The following is a 26654-nucleotide window of genomic DNA, read 5'->3' as shown; positions in this document are numbered from 1 at the left end:
GTGAACGCAGGCTGCGAGCCTTCTCGTCCCAGACTGTCCTCTACGATCCTCTGCTGCTTCTCACCCGGCCTCTCAGGGCACAGCTAATGGGGTGAGCACAGGCGCTGCACCTCCTGTTCCTTCAGCAGCGCGGCCAGGCTGCGGGTCCCACCCACATGGGGAGCAAGGGCCCCTGGTACACGTGAAGGTGCTTCCAATGTCTCTCTGTGGCAACCAGAACTCAGTCCCCGCAGGACACACATGTTTTAAAGAAGTAGTGCCTACAGGGGCTAAATCTGGGCCTGAATCTTTTCTGGAATGATTTCTCCCAACATTATTTCAGTTCAGCCCCCTTCCCAAAAAGCATTTTGTCCCTCAGGGCCCAGGTGGAGCTCTGCCCTCACTGAGAAATGGTGCCAGTGACCTCCGAGCAGCTCTCTCGCTGTCATGGCAGGTTCCTACTACCCCTGTGGTGGAGATGTGACTCCTCCAGGCAGTCCTCTGCAATCTCCCCTGCGCCGCCCACCCCCGCCCCCCTCCCCGGCTCGGCACTTTGCGGTCTTGCTCCGTGCCAGGTGTTGTTCTTTTGCATCCAGTACAGACCAGTCTGACCACTAATAGATAATTAGAAAGACTCGGGGAAGGAACAGGGTGCCTCTGGTTAAGGAAAAGCTGCAGCCAGGGAGGCCTGTGACAGTCAAGACCTCCCCCACCCTCAAGAGAGTTCGACATCCCCCAGCTCGGTTAAGGGGCACCCACCAAAGTCCAGAGAAATGATGGCATCTCCCGCAGTGGGAGCCAGCTGGGCCAGCTCCTCCGGCTCCTCCTTCAGCTTGGTGAACAGGAGGTGACTCTTCTCGGACACAGCCACCTCGTCACTGTTCTCAAAGATGCTGCTCATGGCCATCATGTGCGGCTTGAACAGGGATTCCGTCTGGTCCATGGAGAACACCACGTCATTCTTCTCAATCTCACTGAGGGGACAAGAGGGTGCTTCAGACCTGCCACGTTTTCTAGCAAAATTCTTTCATCCCGCAGACCCAGGGACACCCTGATGGCTGAGCCTCTCAGCCAAACGCGTGGGAATGGACACTGTGTCGTCATGTTTTGAAGAACCACACAATGGAAATGTGGAGTTGCGGCAGCAACAGCGAGAGTGCCCTCAGACAACGAGTCTGCCTTGGATCCTGCTTTACGAGTAGGCACTGCATGGTGTACCCGGGTTTGCAGACTTTTGTATGTTTCACTTCAGCAATGACTTTATCCAGCTCTCTTCCCAGGGGCTACAGAGGGAATGTGGGAAAACACTCCTGTTTTTCCACATTCACAAAATGCTTATCAAGGAATGACTTTGTTCTGTCTGCCTCCCCATGTGGGTCAGAGGCATGGCATAGATGAGAGACTAGGGAAAGGGAAGAGAAGCACTGGGAGAGGAAGTCCCAGGTGACTCACTGTTCCTGCATCATCCGTGGCAGTGCTCTGGGTCCTAAGGACCCGCACCGCAGAGAGCTCACAGAGAGCCTGCGGAGAGACTGGGCGGAGCACCCTGGGCCTGCCATCCTCAGTGTGGGGAGCCCACAGCCCGTGCCCCGCGGGCCTTCCCACACTCACCTCAGGACGTAGTTCACACACATGATGCACTGGGGCTGCAGGTTGCGTGGGTTGTAGATGACTGTCCCCTGCGTCTCCAGCCACACGTAGCCCCCATGCTTCGCCAGCATCCGGTACTGGCCGCTCACCACCTGACCCTTGGAACACACTACGGGAGGAGAAAAGGAGCCTGAGGTCAGGGAGGTGGGGGGCTGAAGACCCCACGGGAGGGCAGTCTTTGGGAAAATGGACGGGACTATGAAGACTGGAGCTGAGAGATCATTGCACCCCATTCTTCATGTTAAATATAGGGACAGGAGGGCCACAGGGCTTACATGACTTGCCCAAGGCTGTCCATGCGAGGAAGTGGCCCATTGCCAGTCCCTTGACAAGTCTGCTCACCCTCTGGCTCTGCCCTACTTTCCCCCAGGGTTCAAGGACGGGGAGCCTCCTCTGTCAAGCTCTCCAGGTTGGGGGTGGGTACTTGCAAGCCGTGTGGAGAAAGCCCCCCCAGGGTAGCCCTTTGGAGCAGACCCTCTGCCAATACTAAAAGCTTGTGAATAAAGAGCTATTTTTAAACGATATCCTTGATTGTTCCAGGTCATCTGTGAGGCCTGCCACCACAGGGCCACAGAAGGTTTGTGACCCATAGCAAAGGCAGAGGTAAGGGCTGCCCCCCTCCCCACAGCCTACACTCAGCCTCTTCAAAACCATGATAAGACCTTCCCGCCCCTCCTCCTCCCAGCTGCCCAGTGAGGCGGCGTGCTTATGACATCTTTCCAATTCCAGAGTGTTCTCAAAGTTCATTTAGCTTTTGTGCGTCCTCCTCCCCAGTCCAGAATGCTCTCTCCGCTCCCATTAAAAATGAATCAATAACTCCCTTTAAATAAAAGTCTACTTAATGTTAGAATTTCTGGTGGTTTCCTGAACTGCCCAGTTACTCATATTCCTTGGGAATTCATTCTTCAGACACCCCCAAATCGCAAAGCATTGGAAAGAAGCATAGGGGAAGGACTAGGAGATCTTGCTAGCCTGGGCACTTGGGGAAAAGAACAATCTCTCTTGGTTTTGGCTTCTTCACCTGCAAAATGGGTTGCGATAAAAATTATGGTAATGATAATAATCATTGTTAGCTACCACAACTGTTTGTACTGAGGGCCAAATCTGCCTCATTTCTTTACTCTTCAGCTAAAGAAATAACTCTGTCCTCCCCTGACTTCCCTTTATCTGCGCCACGGAGGCTTTCCCGTTGCAGTGAGACGATTCTTGCACCATTTCAAGTGGCTGGAGTTAACTTGTTTAGATGGCCCTTAATGCAGACAAAACTCAGGGCCCTTATTCTTGATGAAATGGTGCATCGAGCAAAGGTTTTAACTGCATTTCTAGCGGCTGCAGGCGAGGGCCTGCTCTGTCAGAAGAATATAATTAGGCCCGCCTTCAAATCATCTGCTCATTAGTGCCAGCCTCCATGCAGGGCCTGCTACTTGGTAGATAGGCTTTTTATGACCTTTAATCTTATTTTCCTAAGAGCACATAATGTGCTCACACAACAAAGAGAAACCAACCCCCCAGCCCCTCCCCTCGGAGACTAACAATGTATAAATTACTAATCCATTTGGAAACGATGGCTTTCAATTATCTGGATCTGGTTTGAGGGCTGAGCTTCCCCAGCAATTTCAAGAGTGAGCATTCACAGGCAGAGACATATGGGTGCGGACATTCAGGGTGCTGGTGTGTCAACTTGGACCAGCCTCAAGCCTGGCCTCCAGCTATTTCACAGCATCAGTGTGGGTCTGCGGTGCGATTATATTTGCACAAACCCAGCGAGGGGGAGAGAGAGGGAGAGAGACTGGCCGAGGCCGATTTCCCTGTGCTGAATTAGGGCTTGCTGGCTGGGTACAGGCCTCTGAGCTCAGAGCTGCTTTACTTGCTTCCACCAGGGGAAGAAGGTGGCCTGTGATTTCCATTTGGGCTGTGAATTACCTTTAAGTGTGCCTAATGCTTACATACACAGATTCAATAAAAAGCACCATATTTTCCCTGGAGTCAGCAGAAAACTGATGTGACAAATTTTTATCCCACCTCTTTTTATACGAATCAAAGCTTTTCTAAGAAAGAGAAGATTAAAAAAAAAAATCCTTCTCATATGCCTAAAAAGAAGTCATCATTTTTGTTACCTTGGAAATAGTTTCTTTCCTCTATTTTCCCACCCAGAAGATAAAGTATAATACTGTCTGCCAAGAATTCCCAGAAACTTACGTTCGTCCTCGCTTTGACTTCACCCTTGGCTGATGAGAAAAGCTGGACTTTCCCCCCAGTTTTACATCTACAGGAGGGGAGGTCCAAAAAGCCTGGCCCTGGGGAACCTGGGAGGCTGGGCCAGAGCCCAGTTCTATGAGTCCCAGTGTCAGGAACAGTCACAGGGCAGAAAAGCATGAGGAACCCCAACGTGCAGGCTGGAGCCACAGCCTGCAAATTTCAAAGCTGGGGCTGGATCACACCCACCCCTGTGGGCTGAGCATACAAGGGTACCTCCACCTGCCTCCCCCATCCCTGGTCTACTAATGGGGCTGAGTCTAGGTCGTTTGTTTGTTTTCTGAGAAACTTCTCTGAGATATCATAAAGGCTCCTGTTCACTGTCAGATCAAACCCAAAAGCCACAAGGAAGAACCCTTTCTATTGGGTTCAAATAGAAAGACAAGACCTCACTCTATAAGAGAGTATTATGGTGATCAGATACCGCTCTGAACTTGAGCGATCCTAACCTTGGGATGGATGGATAGATTTAGGAACAGAGGGCAAATAGCTGGACTTCCCTCTTCTTCCTTGCCATGCCAGGCCACAGCTAATCCTGGGAGTCAAGACCTGCCCAGCCACAGGGAATCTTTGAAGACTTACCCATTTTCAATCCTTCTATAATCCTCTTGGTACCTCTTCTGCACTTAAGTTGAAGCATCTTTTCCAAATATTAGTTTTATGCTTTGGGTTTATCACTCATTTAGTGCTTGTACTATATCTAACACTGTGCTAGATACTGTGGCTAAAGGAATGAGCCACCTGGTTCCCTTGGAGCCCACAGCCATCCTTTTCCCTCAGAAATGAGATTCCTTAGGGCAGGGATCAGTGTTATCATTCCTCAACCCAGAGTCCTTGCATGTTGATGGGCTGTATGGACTCAAGAAAATTGTCTTGGATTGCCTGCAAATGGGAAGCCTGAGCTGGGGATACAGCTGGGTGAATGCACTAGAACTGCCCTGCCCAATATGGTGATCATTAGCCAAGTGCAGCAACTTCAATTTAATTGCATTTAACAAACTCAGCTCCATAGTTTCCCTAGACATATTTCAAGTACTGCATAAAAAACCCAAAGCATAAAACATATTTGGAAAAGAATGCTTCAACATAAGTGCAGACAGAGGTACCAAGAGGATTATAGAAGGGTTGAAAACGGGTAAGTCTGCGAAGATTCCCGGTGGCTCTGCAGGTCTTGAGCTCCCAGGATTAGCTGTGGCCTGGCATGGCAAGGAAGAAAAGGGAAGTCCAGCTATTCGCCCTCTGTTCCTAAATCCACCCATCCATCCCTGCGGACTATGTGGATGTAGAACATTTCCACTGCAGGAAGGTCTAACTCGGGTTCTTTCAGGCTGCAAAGCAGTCTCCATATGCCTCACTGGGTTGCTGGACAGCCTCCTCCAACTGAGTTCTCTTGACCCAGCAAGCAAACTCTTAGGGAACTATGGCCTGCCTCAACACTTCTCTCAAGGCCCTGCTACCTTCCTTCTGTCTCATCCTCCCCTGTCCTTCAAGGTGTCCAACTCTAGTGCCCTATCCTCTCCTTTCTGCACTTGCCCAGCCCTCCTCTTCTCTGAATGGGTGTACTTACTTCTAGAGCACATAACCCAAGGTGACTACGTGTCTGAGTTACCCTCTACAGGGCTGTTCCACAGGCTGTGCAGACTGGGGACTCCGTCTGCCAGGGCGCTCAGCGGAGATGGGGAGTGAGGCTCAGCCCACCTTCTACTCTCTAAGCCACGTGGCTTGGCGTGGGTGTGTCCCCCTGGAGGAAAGGTCCTTTGTCTCATTTGACTGAAGTTGTCATATAGGCTGGTGGCAGCCTTGGTTCTCTAACTATCCTGACCCTGGCTGGTTTGGCCCAGTGGGTAGACCAATGGCCCCAAGGACTGGAGGGTCCGGGGTTCGATTCCAGTCCAGGGCATGTAAAAACAAATTCTAATCTAACCATCCTGAGGGTACATCTTCCTGCTGCATAAGCAGTGGTTCTGTAAGGGAGGTGACCAGGTCTTCTCCTGCCTCACCAGTCACACCCCACTCAAGGCCAAATTCCACAGACGCAAGGGAGCCACACGGGACACTCCAGGAACTTACGGTTCTGGTGACTTTTGGTCATGTTCTCCGAGTCCAGTGCATGGTAGAACTCGTAGGCTGAGCGGCCGAGCAGCTCCTCTGGGTGGTAACCAATCAGTTCTGTGATTCTGAATTTTTAAAAAAAGCATGTGGGGAAGAGAAACCATATGAATGAGGGCAGGTGCTCAAGGAGCTAAATTCACAAGGTAAGTCAAATGCACACATTCAGATGAAAACACTACCGGCTTCCTGGTCACACCATTCATGCATGCAAAAAGCACACGGTGGTCAACCTGCAGCTGTGGGTCTGCCCAACCTCCACTCTTCCTGCCCATCCTACCCATCCTGAAGTCATGTTTGGGGAGGAAGGAAAAGCAGTTCCTCAGGGGACTCCTACCCCAGCCCTAATATACACATATGCCTAGTCTCCAACAATCATGCTTTCACCTCCCACCCCCCTCCCAGTTTTTGCAGGTGAGAGAGTAGAGAGATCCAGGGAGGATAGACAATTTGCTGATGTCCACACATGTGTCCAGGACAGGGCAAGAATGAAAACCAGGGCCTCCTGATTACTAGGTCAAGCTTATTCTAGTAGAGGGGGATATAAATGAAAAGTGAAAATGATGTGGCCCCAAGTGGGGAAGAGCATGGAGATGACCTCTGCCTATGTGTGAACCACAGAGTGCGGCTGCACCTGGGGCAGGGAGAACCCCAGCTGTGCTTGCAGCTTCACTCCTCTGGTTGCTTCTCCTCCTGTCCTGCCTGGTGACCTCACAACCCTCTTGGACACGGGCCTGCCTTCCATGGGTTCTTCTACTTGTCCCTCCCAATTTCAAGGAATGGAAGAAGGGCAGGAGGTACGGAGAGGAAGAAATATAAAATCACAGCCATAGAAACGTGCCTCCTCATTACATTCTCCAATAAACATGCAGCTCTAACAGGATCGGGCTTGGCTGTCCTAACTGTGCCTCGCTTCCTCCTGTAAGGTGTCTATTTCTGATGGAAAGTAGACAGAGAAAAGGCAAGTATGGAGAACCATGAAGAACCACTTAACCCTCAGCTCTGAGGAGTCATCAAAATAAACCAGCCCTGTCCAAGAACCACCAGATTAGCCACATCCCCACGTCATACCTACATATTATTTTTCATAACCTTTGTTATCTCACACATTTTCTCTAATGGGCTCATTGTCTCATTAATTTGGCTGATCACAAATGAGAAGTGATGCTACTCTCACCACTCCAAGCTCTGTGTCAGATGCATGGCTCTTAGGTCTGGCTCCATCATTTATCACCTGTGTTGGAGATTAATAATATGAAGAGGAAAGCAGGAGAGGAAAGTGGGGCCAGCTCAAGGCCTCACCTTCTCCATGGACGCCTCGCCAGTGTCTCCTCATGAAGTCAATACAGGCAAACACAATGTCACAGAGAATTATGTATTTGTCTCTCCACCTCCCACCTGGGCTGTCAACCCCTGAACTCAGGGAACACTTTCTCCTTTGGCCTCCCCTACATGGGCATATACCCGAGTAGCTGACCAATGGATTCTCTCTTAGGACCTAAACCAGAGCCCTGCCTGTCCAACCAAGGACTGCTAAGGAATCTGGGCACCATTTCTCTCCACTTTTCCTCCTAGAATAGGATGAACTGCCTCAGTGCAGGCTGGTGTGCGCGTGCACACACACACACACACCCCTCAGCAGAAACCCTCGAGATATTCAATCCACCCTTTCTGGAAGGTGTGTCTAGTGTTGATGTGGGCAGAGAAGAGGCAAGTTCTCTGCCGAGGTGAGACTGGGGGTTAAAGCCTGTGTGCGACAAGGGGCAGCTGAACAGGCCTGAGAAGCTTGGGGCTTAGCTGCTTCAGCCCAGGGGACGTCTCTCCAGGGAGATGCCAGGAGCTCATTTGCACCAGCCAGCTGGTCACACACCAGGAGGAAGTGTCCCCTCTGAGAATCTCTGAACTCATCAGCAATGGGCATGTTCCTTGTCACCCTCTCCCCAGGGCTGGCACCCAACGTGGCACCTTAGCCGCGGTGGAGACTGGGGGAATGAGGAGACAGTAGGACAGTGCCGACCCCTCCTTTCCTACAACCACACATCTTTTCTCTGCCCGTCAGTGCCTTTCTAAAGCTGAGCCTGGGGATCAGCCCTGGGGGGCCCTGCCGACATACTAGTAGATGTGCCAGATAAGCCACTTTGTTTCCTGGACAGGTCTAGAATTTTAGAGAGACTCTCAAAAATGAGGCTCTTCTGGAAAAGATTTGATTCTAGTCCCTGAAGAAATTCAATTTTCTTTCAAGATTAGAATCTTTAAATGAAAATGTTCAAAGCGAATGTTTGTTATGATCCGCCTCATAATAAGATATGTTTAATCAAATTAATGTACCATCCATTCAAAGGCACACAATGGGCATGTTTTGGAAGTGGACAAACAAACCTCGATTTCAGAATGGCCAGCTATCTTCCCAGTAGCAGCCTTCATTTATCTTGTCAACTAAAACAAATATTTAATGTCTCCTTCTTCATTCCTTTAAACAGACTATAAAAACTGGGAAATACGCATGTACCCCAAACACAATTGACGAACATTCAAGTTGTCAGGCTTCACAAAGCCAGGAAACCCCAACTTAAAGCTAATGGTCATTCGCCTCCATCTGTAGGCACGCAGACGCCATGGGGAGGGTAATGAACCCGGCTTGTTTATAGGGTCGGGCTGCTACGCACAGAAGGGCCTTCCCGGCTAATTTCCCCCCCAGAGAAGCCTCCAGAGCTATGATAACAGTTTCATCTGTTCCGTCCACCGGGGGCGGGGAAACTATTTATTCTTTTCGTTCTAATTAAGAGCCCCTGGGGGCTCACTAAGGGAGAAGTCAACTCAGTAGGGCTGTTCTGTTTTTAGAGAAGAAGGAAATATAAAACTCAACCTACCAGATTTCTTAAGTGAGAAGGTCACCCTCAAGTAATAAAATGGAAAAAGAGACAGATCCGGGGGGAGGTTGGGAAGGAGATGCAGACATAGGCAACCGCGGGAGGCAGAGGAAGAAGGAAGAAAAAGAGAAAACAAAATAGGAAAGAACGGTTGTTGAATTCTGAAGTTAGCGTTACCCCCAGTAAATACAAGGTTCAACCATCAGGGCCTGGATTTCAGAGTCAGAGAGTCATGCTTTCACAATGCAAAATGACAGGGATTGATTCATCGCTCTTCAATGGCCCTTTACCCTTAAAAAATGATCAGAGGCTCTTTCCAACATGGACGACCTGTGACCGAGAGGTGGAGGAAAATCAGCTACAGGGTCCGTGCCATGACCTCAGGAGGCAGGAGAGACCCATTAGGAATAAGGCGGCGGCTGCTCTTCCCTGTGACACCGCAAAGGCCTATCCCTGTGGGACGCAGCAGCAAGTGCCCCAACCCCGGGAGCCACTGCCCGGGAGCCACTGCCCGGACTCAAAGGAGGTCTGGCTGCAGTTTTCACCCTGGTTCCCCACACAAGTAAAGGATTTGCTAAGTAAAGTAATCGTGTAAACAAGATGGGTTAGAGCCGTGGTCGGCAAACGGCGGCTCGCGAGCCACATGCGGCTCTTTGGCCCCTTGAGTGTGGCTCTTCCACAAAATACCACGGCCTGGGCGAGTCTATTTTGAAGAAGTGGCGTTAGAAGAAGTTTAAAAAATTTGGCTCTCAAAAGAAATTTCCATCGTTGTACTGTTGATATTTGGCTCTGTTGACTAATGAGTTTGCTGACCACCGGGTTAGCGTATTGAAACTACTAAATAGGATAAAAGTTCTAAGTTCTTTAGAACCACCTATTGGTTTTTTCAAGGAATGTACTTGCTAATAAACCACACTTCTATTAAAGTCTCTGCCTGTTTTCCTCCCTGCCCCCCACCCTTTGGACAATGGTCTCTCCTAGACTTGATTCGCCCCATTTTGGTTTTTATATGTGCATATCAGCTTTGAAATTGCATTTCCTCATATCCAGACTACTCACTAACTCAGATTTCAAATGCCTTCTGTTTTAGTATATTTTTATGCAGATTTTGTTTTAAACAACAGTACTTTTAGCCTTGTGCTTTCCTCAAATATGACACAATCATGTGAAATCTATATAGCTAGCGCTGTAGTCAATGGGTAATCAGTTTCCATCCTGTCTGTGTGATGTGTCCCCGGCCAGGTGAATCTATTCCTAGGAAGGTCGCCCTGGCTCAATCCTGGATTGACCCTGCTCTGAGCGCCACCAAATGCCTTTCATTGCCTTGGAACCCACACACAGTTAGAGGAAATTTGCCTTGAATTATAGCAAGAAAGAACCAGAGTGTGTAGGAGGAATAGCTTTTGAATTGCAAGGTCTAGTAAACTTTGAAATAAATTCCAAAGAGAATTTGTAGGGCTGCCCCTGTAAGGGAGTATCTCAAGCAGACTAGATTAGACAGGTAACACTTGAGCGCTTCTCATATGTATATGCTCAGACTCTCTGAGGCTGATTTCAAGACTTTGTCATTAAAAAAAAAAGACTTTGTCATTTGCAGGAGACACAGATGCACAAGGGGAGCATTTAAAGTTTCTTCTAACTCAGGGATTTAAAGAAACACACTTATCCTCTTGCATAAGATGTGTAGAGAAAAGCCAATTAGAGAAAAGGCAAAAATGTTTAGAATACACTATATATTAAGCTAAAAAAAAAATGACATGTAATGTATTGATCTGAAAAGATCACCTTGACTTTAAAGATGCCACCCATGCTCTTAAAAAGTAAAACAAAACAATTTGTTAAATGTATCTCAATAGGCCTGTAAGTATATAGTCTTTGACTATTAATTTGCCTGAATCAGCAAACTGTTTGCTTCCTAGACTTCAACATTTTTTGCCTTCCAGGTGTTTTGATGTGTATCTATTTTATAACTCACGGCTCTTTCTAATTTTATTCATTGACATTACCTGCATTATCTTCACTATTATCATCTTTGCTATTCCCACTTCTTAGTATAAAAAACTCATAAATTTGAGCCACAGAATTTAAAATGCAGGCATCTCAACTTATTAAACTTATTATGCTTCTGATATTATTATGCCTATGCTGCCTTAATTCAATACCAAAACAGGACTGCCCTGAAACTCTGCCTATAAAGATTACATGCCCCTCTTTGTCACTTTCAAATTTTTACTGTACTTTTGATGCCTTCCCTCCACTCCACTCCCAGTTATATGGATCCTCTCCACATAATTTGCTTTTATAATTTACTTCTAAGGTATAGGAAGACTCATAAAACTGACAAAATCACAGTGGGATTATGCAAAATACAGATTTTGCTGTGCCCTCCGTGATGGCTTGGCTTCCAGTTATTCTCTTTCACCACTAGATGGCACCTCCACCTGAATTGAAGAAGCAACCCAATTTAAACTACCTATGAACACATTTTTGTCTTCCTTTGGGTGAATGGAATGCTCTAGTTTGTACTATTCACTGTGGTTTCATCAAGTTGCTCATGTATCAAACTGTAAACTCTTAGAGGTCAGGGACCATCTCTTTTACTTCTTTAATATAAAAGTCTCTGGCACAGGTTAGATGCAGAGTAGATGCTCAATAAATAAGCGTTCATTAATTGGTTGCTCAGTGTTTTAGGAAATGGAGTATAAATGAAGATGAGATCATGAGTTATATTGATGACTGGGACATTCTTCTTCCTTAACCTTGTGACTCAACCTGACTCTCCCTGTCTAGAGCAGTTGACTATATACACATAAATGCATTTGACATATATAAATTGTTATAGAATTCACTTTTAAAATGTTTGCTATGTTTCAAATAATTAATACAAGAGTTAATACAGTCCTCTGACCCTTTATTAAAAGGAGCAGGACAAATGCATTTTGAACCATCTGCATTCCTTCACTCCATTTCAGATGTTTCAGAGTGAATTGATTTTGGAAACTTGAGAGTTAAACACAAGATTAGAATCCTATTTTCTTGCCTCTTTTTTATTTTTCTTTCCCTTTTCCTCTCTGTTCTTTTTTTTTTCCTCCAAGACCCTTTGTTCATTTGTTTGATTAGGTCTGTGATCTTAACACATCTAAGAAGAAGTACCAAATGCTCTCAAAAGTGATTTTGTGGATTCGGATTGACTTACATTTTCATCGGATTCTTTCTAATTTTCCGTATTGGGGGAAAAAAAATCCCTTTGTAGAAAATCATAGCCCTTTGTGTGTGTCAGATGCCACTAAACTAGTGCATTCCATGATTAAAATGGGAAATCACCCCCCCATTAGCTATCAGATGCAAGTATTAGTTTTTGAAACACTGATCTTGGAAGGGTATTAAGGAAAATATGAGAGAGAGAGAGAGAAAGAGAGAAAGAGAGAGAGAGAGAGAGAGAGAGAGAGAGAGAGAGAGAGAGAGACTACAAATATGCTTTTCCCCTTCCCAATACAAACAATGAAAACAAAACAAGCTACCAAAACTAAAATATACCAGTCCTCATCAAAGCAATCGAGAAATAATACTTAGGGATTAAGGACTTAAAATAGTCACTTTATAAATTGTCTAAGCCACGTCTGTGCCCTTGTTAACTAATCTGCTAATCGGTTAAACACAACTTCTGTGTAGCACAGCATTCTAGGTCTTCAGATACCTCTGCATCATCTCTCCGGCACCACTGAATTCGGAGCGTGGGCCATGACATCAGGTTTCGTGAAAGGCAAGGTTTTGCTTCAAGTGCAATGTAACCAACAGAACTCTCACGCAGTATCGCCTCCACACTCGTGAGTCTCAAAGCCCTAAACCACAGATCCCTCCCAGCCACTGCAGCCTCGGCCTGCCAGCCCTGAACCCACGTCAGGGCTGTGTCCCTTTCCTCTTCAACCACTCTCACCCCCAATTCCTCATGTCCCCCCTCCTCTTTTATCCAAAGGTTGCTTGCTTTCAGGAAATGACCCGAAACACATTCCAAACAAGATAATGAATAAAGAATAACTTCAAATTACCCTTCCCAGAGGATTCTTTTCCTTCATTGTAACAACAATCAAAATCTTAAGCTAAAAACAAAACAGAACTCCTCTCTTCTATTATCTAGGCACGACAAGCTCTTTTCTAGGACAGCAGGGTTTTCCTGGCTTGTGGGTGACAGTGGGGACATGCTGTCCCCGTCCCTGGTGCTACAGCTGCTCCTCAGGGGCACCAGCTCCTCTGAAGCCAGACGTGGGCTCTGCAGCGGATGTCCCTCGTCATCTCAGAAGACTATACAGAGGGGTGCATATTACAAAACTGTCTTCTGCCAAGAATGTTCATGTGAACACAAAGACTGCATCTGATAAATAACCTTACACACACGTGGGTTTCTCTGGTGCCTGCCTTCGGAGCAGTCTTTCCCTCTAATCATCATCATCGTTACAATAACAACAGCGCTAACAACTATAATTAATGCTGACGGTGTCAGCACCAGGGCAAAAGTCTTCATACATGACATTTTCTCCCTCTGAGGTTAGAGTACTTCTTTCTAACTATGTAATTCCCACCACCTCCAAGACTCGTGAGTCCTGGCACCTTGATAGTCAGAACCGGGGGACAGGAATGACTCAAGGATGCTGTTACAGACATTTTTAAATTGTCCCAGAGAGTTGGCCAATTCTAAGAAGGTGTGCCAGCCAACATCAGGTTAGTCTAGAATCAGGGGAAAGGAACAGCCCGGCCTGGAAAGTCGGGCCCTGCCCATCAAGAAAGCTAGATACACCTGGATGTCCTGTGGATGAGAGAATTTCCAGTTGGGCCTGGTTTTGGGGATGAGAGTCTGACTTAGGTCTCTTTGTCAAAAAGCCTTCAAAACTAGGCTGGACAGTGGCCAGAGTAGAGGTGACACAGAAGGAGCGAAGACTAAGGGAAGAGCTCAGTAACAGAAGAGAATACGTGCAGGACATGCGGCCGTGGGGCAGTCTCCCGGCCAGAGCCCCGGCTCCCTGCTGGCATCTGAATTGGAGGTACTGATGGAGAGCTCTTGCCCCTCATCTCCTGGGGAAGCAGACTGACCTGGAAATGTCCTCAGGAGCCTGACACACATATGTGGAGGGATGTACACACCACAGTGATCAACAATGACAACAGAGCCGCACACCAAACAGCTCTGCAGTCAGACCCTGGCACTAATCAATGGGGGGCAGCCAAATATGGTGTTAGGCATCCCTTAGCTGCATGGATGGAGTGAAACAGTGACCCAGGCCCACAAGCTGGCATCCCAACAATACAACATTTATGCCCCAGACCCATGCCTTTATCACTGGCACAACTAAAACACACACACACACACACACACACACACACACACACACACACGACACTCTCTGCCCACAGCACACACGCTCCTGGGCCCTACTTGTCATCGCAGTAGGTGAACTTCATGTCCATGCTGTGGCGGCTCAGGAAGGTCTTGCTGTCCAGGGGGATGTCCATGTGTGACGGGTGCTGGATGGGCTCGCACATGATGATGAGGCAGGAGAGCAGGGGCTCCTTGTAGCCGCAGAGACCCCCATGCGGGGGGCAGTTGTTGTAGACCTTCACCTGGCCGGTGCAGTGCAAGACCTGGAGACCAGCCGTGAAGGGTCAGATGTGGGGCTGAGAGCATGGGGCGGGGCGCATCTGGGGCTCGGCCCGTGCCCGGTGTTGCCCTACCTTCCAGGTGGCGGACTTGAGGTTGACGGTGCGGCCTCTGTTGGTGACAGTGCACTTCATCCTCATGAAGAAGTCCCGCTCTGTGGACATGTCTTTGCTTTTCTTCCCAAAACCAGAGCCTGGGTGAGGAAGGGTGGACAGAGCCATTGAGCTTTTCACTGATATGCAGAAGAGGGACCCAGTTGCAGTGCTGTCTGTGCAATGTATTGTTTGTATTTCCCAAGTCTCTGCTCTCTTAGCACCTGTAGCCTGCCCTGAACGCTGAGGACCATCGTGGCCTATGGACTAAAGCCTTCTCGACTCCCGCTTGCCCCCCGACTGGAGTACAAGCACCTAAAGAGTAGGGGTGTTATGCTGTTTTCTTTCCATTGCACCTAAGCCCGTGGGAGGTGCTCCCTTCACAGCAGCAAGGCAATGAGTGACTATTGGCCACAATCTCAGCAAATCTCTGCTGGGGCCGGTGCAGGCTCCCTAGGAGGAATCCCAAGGGATAGTCTAGGTGAGACCACAGTGACTCCAAGGGGATATGCCTCTCAGATTAGCAATGTCCCTCACACACTCCTGTCTTTTCCTCATTCCCGTCCCACGGGAATTTGTACCTTCCTGTGCCCTATTTTCCACCGACCATGGCTGCAGTCAGGATAATGTGCCATCAGCTTTCCCCCTCAAGTGACTTATGTCAAGTTCCAGACAGACCTCTGGTAGGAATCTCCTGGGATTTGGTGAGCAAGTCCACTCTAAGAATTAGCTCAACATGGATATCCTTTCTCAGCCAGAATTAAATAAATCACCAAGACAAACAATATAGCTTCCTTCCTTATAGTTTCCAAGTAGCCTGCCCATTCAGAACTTTCTCCGCTTTTTGTAAAACAAATTGATAAATGCAGAAAGTGTCATCTGAGTCCCCTTGTCCATGTCTAAATTCTATCTTATACACCATCCCGATCCTGGATCCCCAAGATGCACCCCTGCCCCCTGCCCAGCATCCGAGAACATTTCAGAATCTTGTTTCAAATACTCTCACTCCTCCCTCCAGGCCTAGCCACCAGCCTCTGCACCTAAACCTCCAGAAGGCTGTGATTTATTTGACTGTCATATCCCCAAAGATCTGTGTGTCCAGTGAATTGTGTCATCTTTCATTCTATCTTATACATCCCCAGGAGAGCCCACTAATGGACCAAATTGGTGGATTTTTTTAAAAAGAAAGAATATTCCTCCATCATGATAATAAAACCATGCCCTCCATACTTAATGATGTTTCCTACAATTTTAATTTTCGTAGGTGGGGTTGGCATATCATGAGATGTTCTTGGGGCCTGGCCCACCACCAAAACCAGCTCAAGTCTGGAGATGAGTGTGGCTGTAGTTTGGGTTATTATTCCCGTGGCCTCCTAACTTGTTAGCCTCTGGATTCTTGCCATTCTAGCATTTGATTAATCTTTCTAAACACAGCTCCAATCAGATTACTCCACCCCTGCTCAAAAACCTCCAATAGCTCCCCGCTGTCTACAGGATAAAGTTCGAGGCCCTCCACCTGGCCTTCAAAGTTTTTCACAATCTGCCTCCTGGTCTTATCTTCCTCTTGCTGCTCACACTAACCCTTTGCTTCCAGATTATGAGTCCATTCAGGCCGGCACCTTCAATAAGGATCTGCTTGCTGATTTACTGAGTTTGATACCAAGTCCTGGAAACGTGGACCAAGAGACCTAAAGTTTACTTAGATAAATAGACTAGGATCATGCTGTGAATCATGGCACTGGAGAGCTGGAAGGTTCTAGACTTTGCCTGGTTCAATACTGCCAATTTGAAAAGAAAGATTCCAAGGAACCGAGTAATGAAGGGACTTGGTTCAGGTCACATGGTCAGACAGAGACTAGAGATTGAGAACCCAAGGACCAATGGGTTTCTGGAGCAAAGAATATAAAAGACACTTTGGTTTTCCCAGGCTTCAAACACCTGCTTCAGGAAGGGATTCAGAGTCTGGTAGCCCCTTCCCCACAGAACCAGAAAAGAAGTCCTCAGAGTGCAGAGAAGACATGGACCAGCCCATGGAGTGCTCTCTAGGCTGTGTGCTCTAGGAGCTCGGTGGTCCGAGGTCTTCAGGTGGAGAGGATGGGGCTGTATGAGAGGTCAGTGGGTGGGTGGGGTGTGGGGGTGGTTAAAATTCTGCATTTTGCAGGCCCAGGCTGTAAGCTCTGTCTGTAACAAGGGTGGAAGTGGGCCAATAAAATGTCTGCTTTTGCAGAGTGTATGGTAACAGCAGCCAAACCCTGCAGGCTTAGTACCACTCCCCTGTTATTCAGGTTGGACAAGCACACATCATGGCAGTGACAGGTGAGAGATGGTAAAGGCGATGTTTAGACATGGGCAGAATCTGCCCAGGGCAGTGATCGATGTCAAGTTCAGACGGGACCTTGAAAGTCACTGACCGCCTCTTCTGCCCAAAGCCTCAGTCTTGATAATATCCCCATTCATATCTTTGCTTGAATGTCCCCATTTATATGAGATGAAGCAGCAACTCCAGCTGCCATTGCTAAGTGCTCTCTGCTTGTATGGGCTCTCCCATCTACCAGCACCCACTGGGTGCCCCACAGGTAGAGTTGCAATACACTAAACTTTTTAAATTTCTTCTCCATCAAAATCTACCTGTCCTGTCTCCACAGGGAACCAGATTTAGTCTTTGGCTCCAGGGTAGCTAGTCTCCAAAGGTGGCCCCAATGAGCCAGCCTCCTGATATTCTCAGCCTGTGTAGTCCCCTCCCACTCTGACTCGGGGCTGAACTGTCACTCGCTCTAACCAACAGAATTGGGAACAGTGATGCTGTGCCCACTTCAGCATCATTCTGGCAGCTTCCACTTTTGCACTTTGGGGAGCCCTGGGCTGCCATGTAAGGAGTCTGGCTGCCTTGGATACTTCTCAGTATCACGTCCTTTACTAATATGTGCACCTCGATCTCTTACAGGCTCTTCTGGAGTGTGTTGCGTGTCAGTTTTTTTCTGGGTCATGATACTCATGATCCATGTCTCCTACATTCATATACAAAGGGAATACAGATCCCCTGCCAGGTGGCACAAGAATGAAGGAGACACAATAAAGAATGCCTTACCGTCTTTGAGACTCAGGTTCTCACGGATCTCCTCATGGTCACAGGGATGAGTAAAGTCAAAGATGCTGTGTCCTGTTAGCTCCACCTGTTTCAAAAAACAAGGCTGGACTTCAGTATTCCAAACACTGGAAGTACAAGGGTCCAAGAGGAAGCTGAGCCACCTTCTAGATTGGGACACAGGGAAGAGACCGAATCAGATCTTCCCAGATTCCCAGCTCAGGGTGAAGTCCACAGACAGACGGATGTAACAGGACTGCCCTTGATGTCAGAGACTTGATTCACGAGAGCTGGCCTGTTAGCCTAGTCAGCAGAGCTGTCCCCCAGGATGGCCTTCAGCAATGCCAAACGCAAGGCCAGGGGGTGAAAGTGTGGTTCTGAGGCTGTGGTTGGGGATCAGAGAGGGAGGAGTGTGGGTATGTGCAGGGACAGGTGAGGAGGGATGTGATCAGAACCTTCCACTAATTTCTACCCCCAAATAGAAACATTTCCCCAGAGGCGGGTGGTCACCTGTGTGAGTCCCATGAACTTGCTGATGTTTTCCGACAGAAAGATCATGTCACCATCCTGGGTCACCACGGCAATGAAACCCTCCAAGGCCTTTAGGTACAGGTTGTCCATCTGCTGGTCAGCCTCAGCTTCGGACTCATTTTCAGAGCAAACTGGAAAGAGAGGGGTGGGGGGTGAATGGCTTGCATGAATGTGGTATTGACACAGATGTGACTGGCATAGAGGGATGGCACACAGGCATGGAGTGGGGCTTTTCTGGAAATGCACACGGCCAACCATCTAAGTATCTGCCATGTGCCCAAACCGGGGGCCTGGGATGAGCACACAGGGTCAGTGAATGTGCCCGAGTCACAGATGCTGCTATTTCTACAGAGGTCTAGAACAGGCCCTTCTGGGGACAGGCCCGCCTTTAGAGTCAGGAGTGGGCCCTACAGAGTAGTATCCTGGTGGCTTCCCCTCTGTTTTGCTGAAATCATGGAACAAAAGGAGGGAAATTCTTTCCTCTCCACACTCTGGTGCAGGAAGCTAGCCGATAGGAAGGGAGACCATCTGGGAATGGCCTTATACCGCACACATACCCACACTTGATCCCTGCTCACTTGGCGTCTGCCAACTAACTAGTCAGCTACACTGATGGCAATGAACTGGAGGCCAGGTGAGGGTGCTGCCCTGACCATGTTAGGCTCTCCGTTAAGGTCTATACTGGAACAGAGGCTTCAGGAAGACTAATGACTGAACTCTGTGCTTCCCAATTTGAGCACATACCCGAATCATCTTCGGGGCTTCCTAAAACAAGGACTTCTGGGCTCAGGACTGCCATGTAATTTGCAGGGCTCAGTGCAAAGTAAAAATGTGGGACCTCTTGTTGAAAAATTAAACCAGGCCCCGCACCTTTCTAAGTGTGGAGCCTGTACAGTCCCACTGCATGAGGCGGCCCTCGATGGGCCCGGTCCCCAGGGTTCTGTTCAGGAGGCCTCCAGTTGGGGCTGAGGATCTGCTTCCCTAGGTAGCTCCCAGGTGACGTTGGAGCTGCTGGGCCTCGGACCACAGATTGAGAATCACCACCTTGATTCAAGGCCCTGTGAGTGATTCCAATGCTGGTTGAATCAGCCTGTTTTGGCAGGGGGTGACCTATTTTGGGGTGGGTGAGGAGAGGCTTTCAGCACCATTTAAGTGACACCAGATAGGTGACCACCTCCTCCAGACTGCAGAGGCCAGCCCTGTGATTTCTGGCCTATGAGGGAGGTTTTTTTTCTCTTTAATTTCTTTGATCTCAGTGGCAACACTGACTTCAAAATCTGGAGTCATCCCAAGACAACCTTATTTGAGTTAACTAGGCCCAGAGGAAATAGTTCTGCTTAAAATTTCCTGTTTTTAACAGTTCTGACAGAGCTAAACTGGTTTCCATCCATGCCCAGGACACTTGCCTCCACGAGGTGGTGAAAGTAGCCACAGCAGCTGGCCAGCTGGCCTCTGGCGGGGAGGGAGAGGGGCACTCGGGGGGCCATGAATGGAAACAGAACGTCTTGGAACTGAAGTCACAATGGCTGGAGGACCAGGAAGCCAGCAGGCCGGGCCCCTGGGGACCCGGGGACAGCCGGGCCTCTTTCCTCTGTGGGACTGTTTGCTCCCACAGCACCTGCTTATCCTCTGGGGGCTTCTGAAGGAACCTGGCTGGCTCCCTGTCAGCTGGAGCTGAGGGTGAAGACTGTGGGATAGAGGCAGACTTTCATGCAAGAGGCCAGGGGTCATGAACATCACTCTCGGCTGAAGACTCCGCTGCCTTTTCTCGCTCTTTCCTGCGAGCATGTGCGTTCCCTAATGCATCACCAATCTCTGGCTCAGTGTTAGGCACATGGGAAATTAATTATGCACTTATTATGCCCCTATAATGTATGTGTCTGCCCTGGGCTAGTCGCAAAGCAGGAAATTAGGTATCTGCCGCCAAGTAGTCACTCTGTGCTCAGTCCTGTCCTAGGGAGTACAAGCGTGTGGAGAGGAGTGAGAGCAACCCTTTCCCCCAAGGACTGGACGGTGCTGGTGGAGACAAAGATACACTGCTGTGACGCTACCCAGCCAGGGAGAAAGACCCTTGGCGCCCAATAAAGAGCCCCAGCGGAGGCGCTCAACACGCTGCCACGGGCGTCTTCAAATGGCCTTGGGTTTTCGGTCTGTCTCTTGCTTCCCAAGACCCTTCAGTGTCTGACCCCAAAGAAGAGGGCAGGTCACCACAATCAGAGGCACTTTGCTGAGCTGCAGCCTGCGCAGCCCAGGGAGCACAACAAGATCCTTTAATGCTAAAAATAGCCCCTGTAAACAGGCTTTGATGACTCCCCACAGCCAGGATGTGCGCGGGCTGAGGTTTCGGAGCACTTTTTCCGGAGCACCACTCATTTCCTTCAGGCAGTACCACCCGTGTGGGGCGGGCCCTCGGGCAGCAGGAGCTGGGCGTCTGGGGTGAGTGGCAGGGTGGCAGGGCACACGCTCCTGACGAGGCTGTCCCAAGGCGCTGTCCCTCTTGCTTTCCTACTCTGAGAGGTCCCAGCACTGCTTTGACTCTGTGTAAAAGCAATTCTGCTGAGATCTTCCTGGTTCGGATGTGCTTGGCAGACAGTCTTAGTTCTCATTCCTTTTAGACCGATTCCTCTCCTCCAGCGCTCCCAGGGCCACAGACACCCCACCCCCAATTCCTGGGGGTACGGACTGCAAGAGCAGTCTTCGTTGCCGCAAGGAAATTACTTTGGGATCCCTTACTGGATCATTAGCCACACCTGTAAACGCCACCGTTCCCAGGTAGCAGGCTTGGGCTCCCCTCATCTTTGGCAGAAGGTATTGGTTTCACCTGTTATTTCTGGCCTCCCCGATGGCCTTGAAAGTTCACCCTTAGAGATTCATTCCTTTGTTCTTTACCTATCTTACTAGTCTATCTTACCTCTCTGAATTAACCTTCATAAGCTGTAGCATAGGAGTGGGGTTAGCGAATACCTACTGATTGACCAGATCCTTCTTTGGTTTAAGTCTTAAGGAAGTGATCTACACAAGGTCAGTATCTCTAGAAGAGATTATCCATTAGCTACTCTTAGACATTAACATCCTAGCCTGAATCATCTTATCAGCTCCTCTCCAAACAGGACAGAAAAAGGCCTTGGTTTGGAGGGTGAATGAGGCAAGGGGGGAGGGGGGGCGGTAAAAAAAGTAGGGGGTGAAAACCTAGGAAGACAAGCCTGAAAGTGATCCTAAGAAGGCACCAGAAACCACGTCTGCCTCCACTACTTCCCGTCGTGGTTCCACTCTTCCTGCAGGAACAGGTCACGGTAAAAACTTTAAAATGTCTTGTCCCACATTTGAATATCTTTCCCTGAATAGTCTAAAGATCAGGAAATCAGAATCTCTTATTAAGACTGATGTCTTCCCCAAGCAAATGCCAATGAATCAATAATCAACCTGACAATTCTCTTTAGAAATCTTGCTTGACATTAACCCCCAGCCCTCGTGGAAAATGAATTTGATTTCACCCCATACGAGTGTGGGGAAGTAAAATAAATCCGTTTTAGGGTGAAAAGCCAATTTTGCGTATTTACAGTTGCTCAGTGCCCTGCGAATGCAGAAGTGACCCTCCTCTGGTCACGGTTTGCAGAGCTCATCTTAAAAGAGGATTTAAGACAATCAAGTGGTATTTCCACCGATGTTCCCGTCAGAGTGTGTTCTGTTCTCGGCCCAGCGTGGAAGCTAATATCATAAAGCTATTGTTTCAGTTTGCTTCCTGTGATACAAATCTCAATCGGCAGCCCAGACTCCTAGCCTGAATTTCTTAGCGTTGAGGTTTCCTCTCCAACATTCCCACACAGAACAGCCTACTGTGAGAATCAAAGGGAAACATGTTACTAAGTAAAGAAGAAACTTTTCTAAAGCAAAAGCCTGGTCTTTTTTCGCCTTTTGAACTCTGAGGTATGCAACCAGCTATTTCCTATTACAAAACGAACCAACATCAGCGCTCACCTTTGTTAGAAATGTTTCAATAATGAGTCTATTTTGACCTGGAAAAGCGTGGCAACTCTGCATTTTGACAGAATTTGCTGAAAGGTAGGCAAGAGGAGAGTATAGTCATTATATATATTATTTATATATACTGATTATAGATCGATTTACTTGTTCCTAGTAATTTCAATTTCTAAGCTATCACTTAAGAGCCTAGTATGTGGCAGGCAAGAGGATATGGGTTTTTATATCTGTGATCTCAGTCCTTATCAGCATCACTTGGTAAGTCCTGTTATCCCCTCTGTGCAGACAAGGAAAGTCAAGCTCAAAGACAGGAAAGAAATTCCCACAAGGCTGCAGAGAAAAAGCAGCCAGACCGAGATTCCGACTCGGGTCTATCTGCCCACAAATCCTTGCTCCTTTTCATTGAGCCATGTGTGTTGAAAAAGCAAACTATGACTCGGAAAGAAAAAGATCCTGTGTCTCCCACCCAATTCCTGGAAACAATTTCAACAACAGGTTGAGGGAACGTGTGGTGGGAGCCTGGGAGGGAGGGGAGAGAAAGGGACACCGAAAGCCATCTATCTCCTCCTCCTCCGGGCGATGCTTGTCGTATGGGAACTGCTCCTTCAAGGACACCAGGACCAGATGGCTTTGTATCCTTCCCTGCCATTTCTTACTTTGGGACAGAGAGGACCAGAGCTGGCATGCTGAGGACTCTTGTTGGTCCGGGGCCGAGCCCAGCCAGAGGGCAGGCAGTTTGCGTCCACAACTTGCAACAAAGGCTCCCGAGTGGAGATGTGAGGTCTCGCTGTGGCCACTCTGCTCCTATCTCCCTTGGCGTGTCTGGCGCACAGGGGGTTCCCGTCAGCACACGTGCAAGACGTGCTCAGCCTCTGAGGCAGGGTCCTCTCAAAGTCAGCTTCTGAACCACTGAGAGGCTTATGGGTGGGAGAACATGGAAAACAAGGCCATGCACACTAACAGAAAGGACAGGAACAACTCACCAAATGGGTGAGGACCTCCTCCCCTCCCCACTGCTTAGGGTCAGCCCCGAGCACCTCCATTTAACTTTGGTTCCCTGCCTTTCCCCTCCTTTTCCACACACACCCAGTCCTTGTCAACATCTGTGCCTGCCCAGGTTGCAGAAAGGACCTGCCCTCCTGGGTATTTTTCCCAAGATGGACCAGGCAGCCCGTCAAAAGACAAAGCCAACGTGACTGCCCTAAAGCTCCAGCTGGTAGACGCCACAGTTCAACCAGGAAAAATCTCTTGGTCCAGAGCTTCGTTATCTTAAAAATGTCTCCTTAACTTCTGGGTCAGGGCTCCAAGATGGAACCATTGTCAGCTCTTGGGCAAGATGATCCTGGTTCCCTGCCTTTGGTTCCCTGCCTTTCCCCTCCTCTTCCACACATACCCAGTCCTTGTCAACATCTGCGCCTGCTCAGGTTGCAGAAAGGACCTGCCCTCCTGGGTATTTTTCCCAAGATGGACCAAGACGTAGAACGACTTGAATTTCAGGCACAGATTCGCCCTGTCCCAAGTGTGTGACTTTGGGCAACCTTGGCTTCTCTGTGCTTCAGGTTTCATCATCTGTGAAACGTTCGACAGTCCAAATTCAATCCGAGAGGTGTCCCAGGATTAATGTATTAACCTTTCTGGGGCTCTCTGTTGGTGGAGGAATGGGGGATGGTGGTGGAAGGAAGCAATGATTAACTCAAAGGAATTAATGTCTAAGAGCAGAATTTCAAGTACCACTACTAGGAAGTTGAGAAGATGTCTCTGGGTGACAAGAAGGGTCTTCATCTAGTTATTAAATTTTCCACTGCTGACTCTGTGTATGTGTAGAGCAGATTCAGATACTGCCCTGACCTGCCCCAGGAGATGAGCCTCTTTAAAAGAAAGAGGTACACGTGTCCCCTGAGATGGCATCTCCAGGCCCTTCCTACACTTCAACCCATTGTTCCCTCTTTCTGTAGCATGTCTGACAACGAATCTCCCACAGCTTTGCATTGTTTCCTTGAAAGTATTTTATAGAGTCTGTCTGCGCCCTTGGTTCTCCCCCTCCTGTCTGTACTTTTCCAAGATTCTTTGCACTCACAGTACAGGCTGAGCCCTCCAACCCTCGGTCCCACTGAGCCGTCATCCTATTTTCTGAAAGTCTTTTCCTCACATCCTTCCTGTGCTCCAGGGCCCAGAATAGCATTTGTCCGTCTGGCCTCCCAACCTCACGCTGGATTCCCCTTGCTCAGGGTTACTTTCCCAGAATAGCCACTTCATAACAGGATGGCGGAATCCACCCGGCTCCAAGGCACCCTGCTCACTCAGGAAAACTGAAAACCAACCATCAAACTGAGAACCTTCCCTTCCCTTCCCTGCCCGCCTCCCTCGCCCTCACTACCTTGGATGCTGCCAACCTGGAGTGCCACAACAGGCGACACTACCCACCGCCCTGATTCCTTACAAAATTGACCAACTAAATGGGACTGTCGCATAAGATCCGAAACTGGGAAATTCCTGAGGCCATCTCCTTCGGTCAGGACTAACAGGAAATGGCTTTATGAAGAATGTAAACTCTGCGGGAAAAAAAAAAAATGTTTTGTGAACTTGAGACTTACAGAGATACCAGGGAGGGTGAGAATGAGTTAGTTCCACGGGGAGGTTGTTATCCGTCAAAGACGCCCCAGCGTGAATGAGTGTGGCTGGGCCAGGCGCCTTAAAGACAGCATCTTGGTTAATTCTCACCGACACCCTATGCAACATGCATTTTTAACCTCTTTTTACAGTTGAGGAAACCAAGAGCAGAGGCACCAAATAATTGGCCTGGCGTATTGGCTAGGAAGAGGGGAAGACCGTCTGGGCACATCTCTGCCCTTTTGGAGAAGGTAGCTGGGAGATACAGCCAATGGGAAAGCAGCTGAGAGGCCAGCAAAAGCTGCTTTGTTCTCCCAGCCCCCCTCTCCTCTTAGCCTCCAGGTGCCCATGCATTTCTTTGGTCCCGTCCTTGCCCTTCATCTCATGGCTGTATTCAGGGTAAAGGTCATTGCTGGAAGGGAGGGGTGTAACATGAAGGAGTAAAGCACTGATGATGGTGTTTCTGTGGGTAGAAGTTTTGCAGAGTGGGAGTTCCTGGGTGGGGAGACCTTCCCAGTGGCCTTCTAACTCTGACACAACGGAGCCTACTGGGCGCATCTACCAGCCTCACCTGAGGACAGGAGCTTGTGTGTTCGCAGGAAGCTGATAGCCAGCCGCATGATGGAGGCCTTGTCCAGGTGGGAGCTCACACTGTGAGGCAAGGGCAGCTCGTGGGCCAGCTCGTAGAAGACCTCCGTCTCCTTGCTCCTTCGGCACCTTGCTGCATCCCGGGACTTCTCCTTCCTCCTCTCCGAGCTACTCCTAGATTGAGAGAGAAGGGGTTAGTCCTACAATGTCACTGTCATTCTATCATACCCTTGGATCAAGGCATCCCGAGGGATCCCCACCCATGGTATGACCAAGCTCTCACATTGAACCAATACGTGCTCACACCAGTCATCTGAACCACACAACCTGCTTTCTACTGTGAGCTCTGCTCTCATGGGTACTGTCTCCCTGCCTGCTTTGCTCCCCCTGTCTGCCCAGACAGGGCTTCACATGGTGGGGTCTGAGCAAAGACTTGCCAATTAAATTCATCCACTGGCAATGCCTTGGCCCTGGTCCTGGTTATCTTGGGGCTGAGGTGAATGTCCAGTTCTATATACGCAAATTATTTAAATTGCTTAGCCTCAGTTTTCTCATTTGTAAAATGGTCGTAACAGTAATTATACCCCACAGAGTTATTGTGAGGATTAAGTATGACAATTTATGTAAACTCTTTAGCATCAGGCCTATCTCCCCTGGAAGCAATCAATGGTAGCTAATGTTAATAACAAATCTGTCCATGAAAGGATGATCCTGAGAATAAAAACATTGCCAAAGTCTATGGTACAACCCAATTTTCATAGAAATATATGTAATAGTTCTTGTATGTTATATTGGAAAAAGTCTAGAAAGAGAATAAAATAACTATTATTCTTATAGCTATCATACGTACAGTGCCTTACTATATTTCAGGCACTGGTTTAAGCACTACTACTTTAGCTTCTTTAATTCTTGCAAGTACCCCTGCAAGTCGTTATCATCATCATCATCTCTAATTTACAGATGAGGAAATGTGTCCATCGAGGCTAATTTCTCTGCAGCTTTTCTGCAGGTACCTGGGGAAGCGGGGCCCAGCACCAGCAGGAGGGCCCCAGAACCATGGATGATTGATTGTCTTGTCTCTCTATAGACAAAGATGTTAGCAGTTTTAGGTTGGTGAGCACAAGGGGATTTTTCCCCCCTCGTGCTTATCTGTATTTTTTATGTTTCTAGAAATAACATGTATTGTGCGGTTGGTAAACAAGTTTTTTTTTTTTAAGTGTCTAATGCAGTGTGGCCCTCAAGGCCTCATC

General features: G+C 48.5%; 1 protein-coding gene across 1 annotated transcript in view; it reads right to left on the bottom strand.

Annotated features, from left to right (window-relative positions):
• Positions 1-26654, bottom strand: part of EPAS1 (endothelial PAS domain protein 1) — a 78778-nt gene that overhangs the window by 8039 nt on the left and 44085 nt on the right. The window contains exons 2-9 of the mRNA XM_079792013.1: positions 25388-25578; positions 18205-18356; positions 17698-17782; positions 14592-14710; positions 14296-14501; positions 5956-6062; positions 1591-1738; positions 739-953 (exon numbers count right to left, since the gene is read on the bottom strand). Coding sequence (XP_079648139.1) covers positions 739-953; positions 1591-1738; positions 5956-6062; positions 14296-14501; positions 14592-14710; positions 17698-17782; positions 18205-18356; positions 25388-25578 — 1223 coding nt within the window. The remainder of the gene's footprint in view (positions 1-738; positions 954-1590; positions 1739-5955; positions 6063-14295; positions 14502-14591; positions 14711-17697; positions 17783-18204; positions 18357-25387; positions 25579-26654) is intronic.

This window comes from Cnephaeus nilssonii (assembly GCF_951640355.1).
Source record: "Cnephaeus nilssonii genome assembly, chromosome: 15".
NCBI lineage: Eukaryota > Metazoa > Chordata > Mammalia > Chiroptera > Vespertilionidae > Cnephaeus > Cnephaeus nilssonii.
Note: the sequence above shows the minus strand (reverse complement) of the source record. Positions and strands in the feature narration are given on the sequence as shown.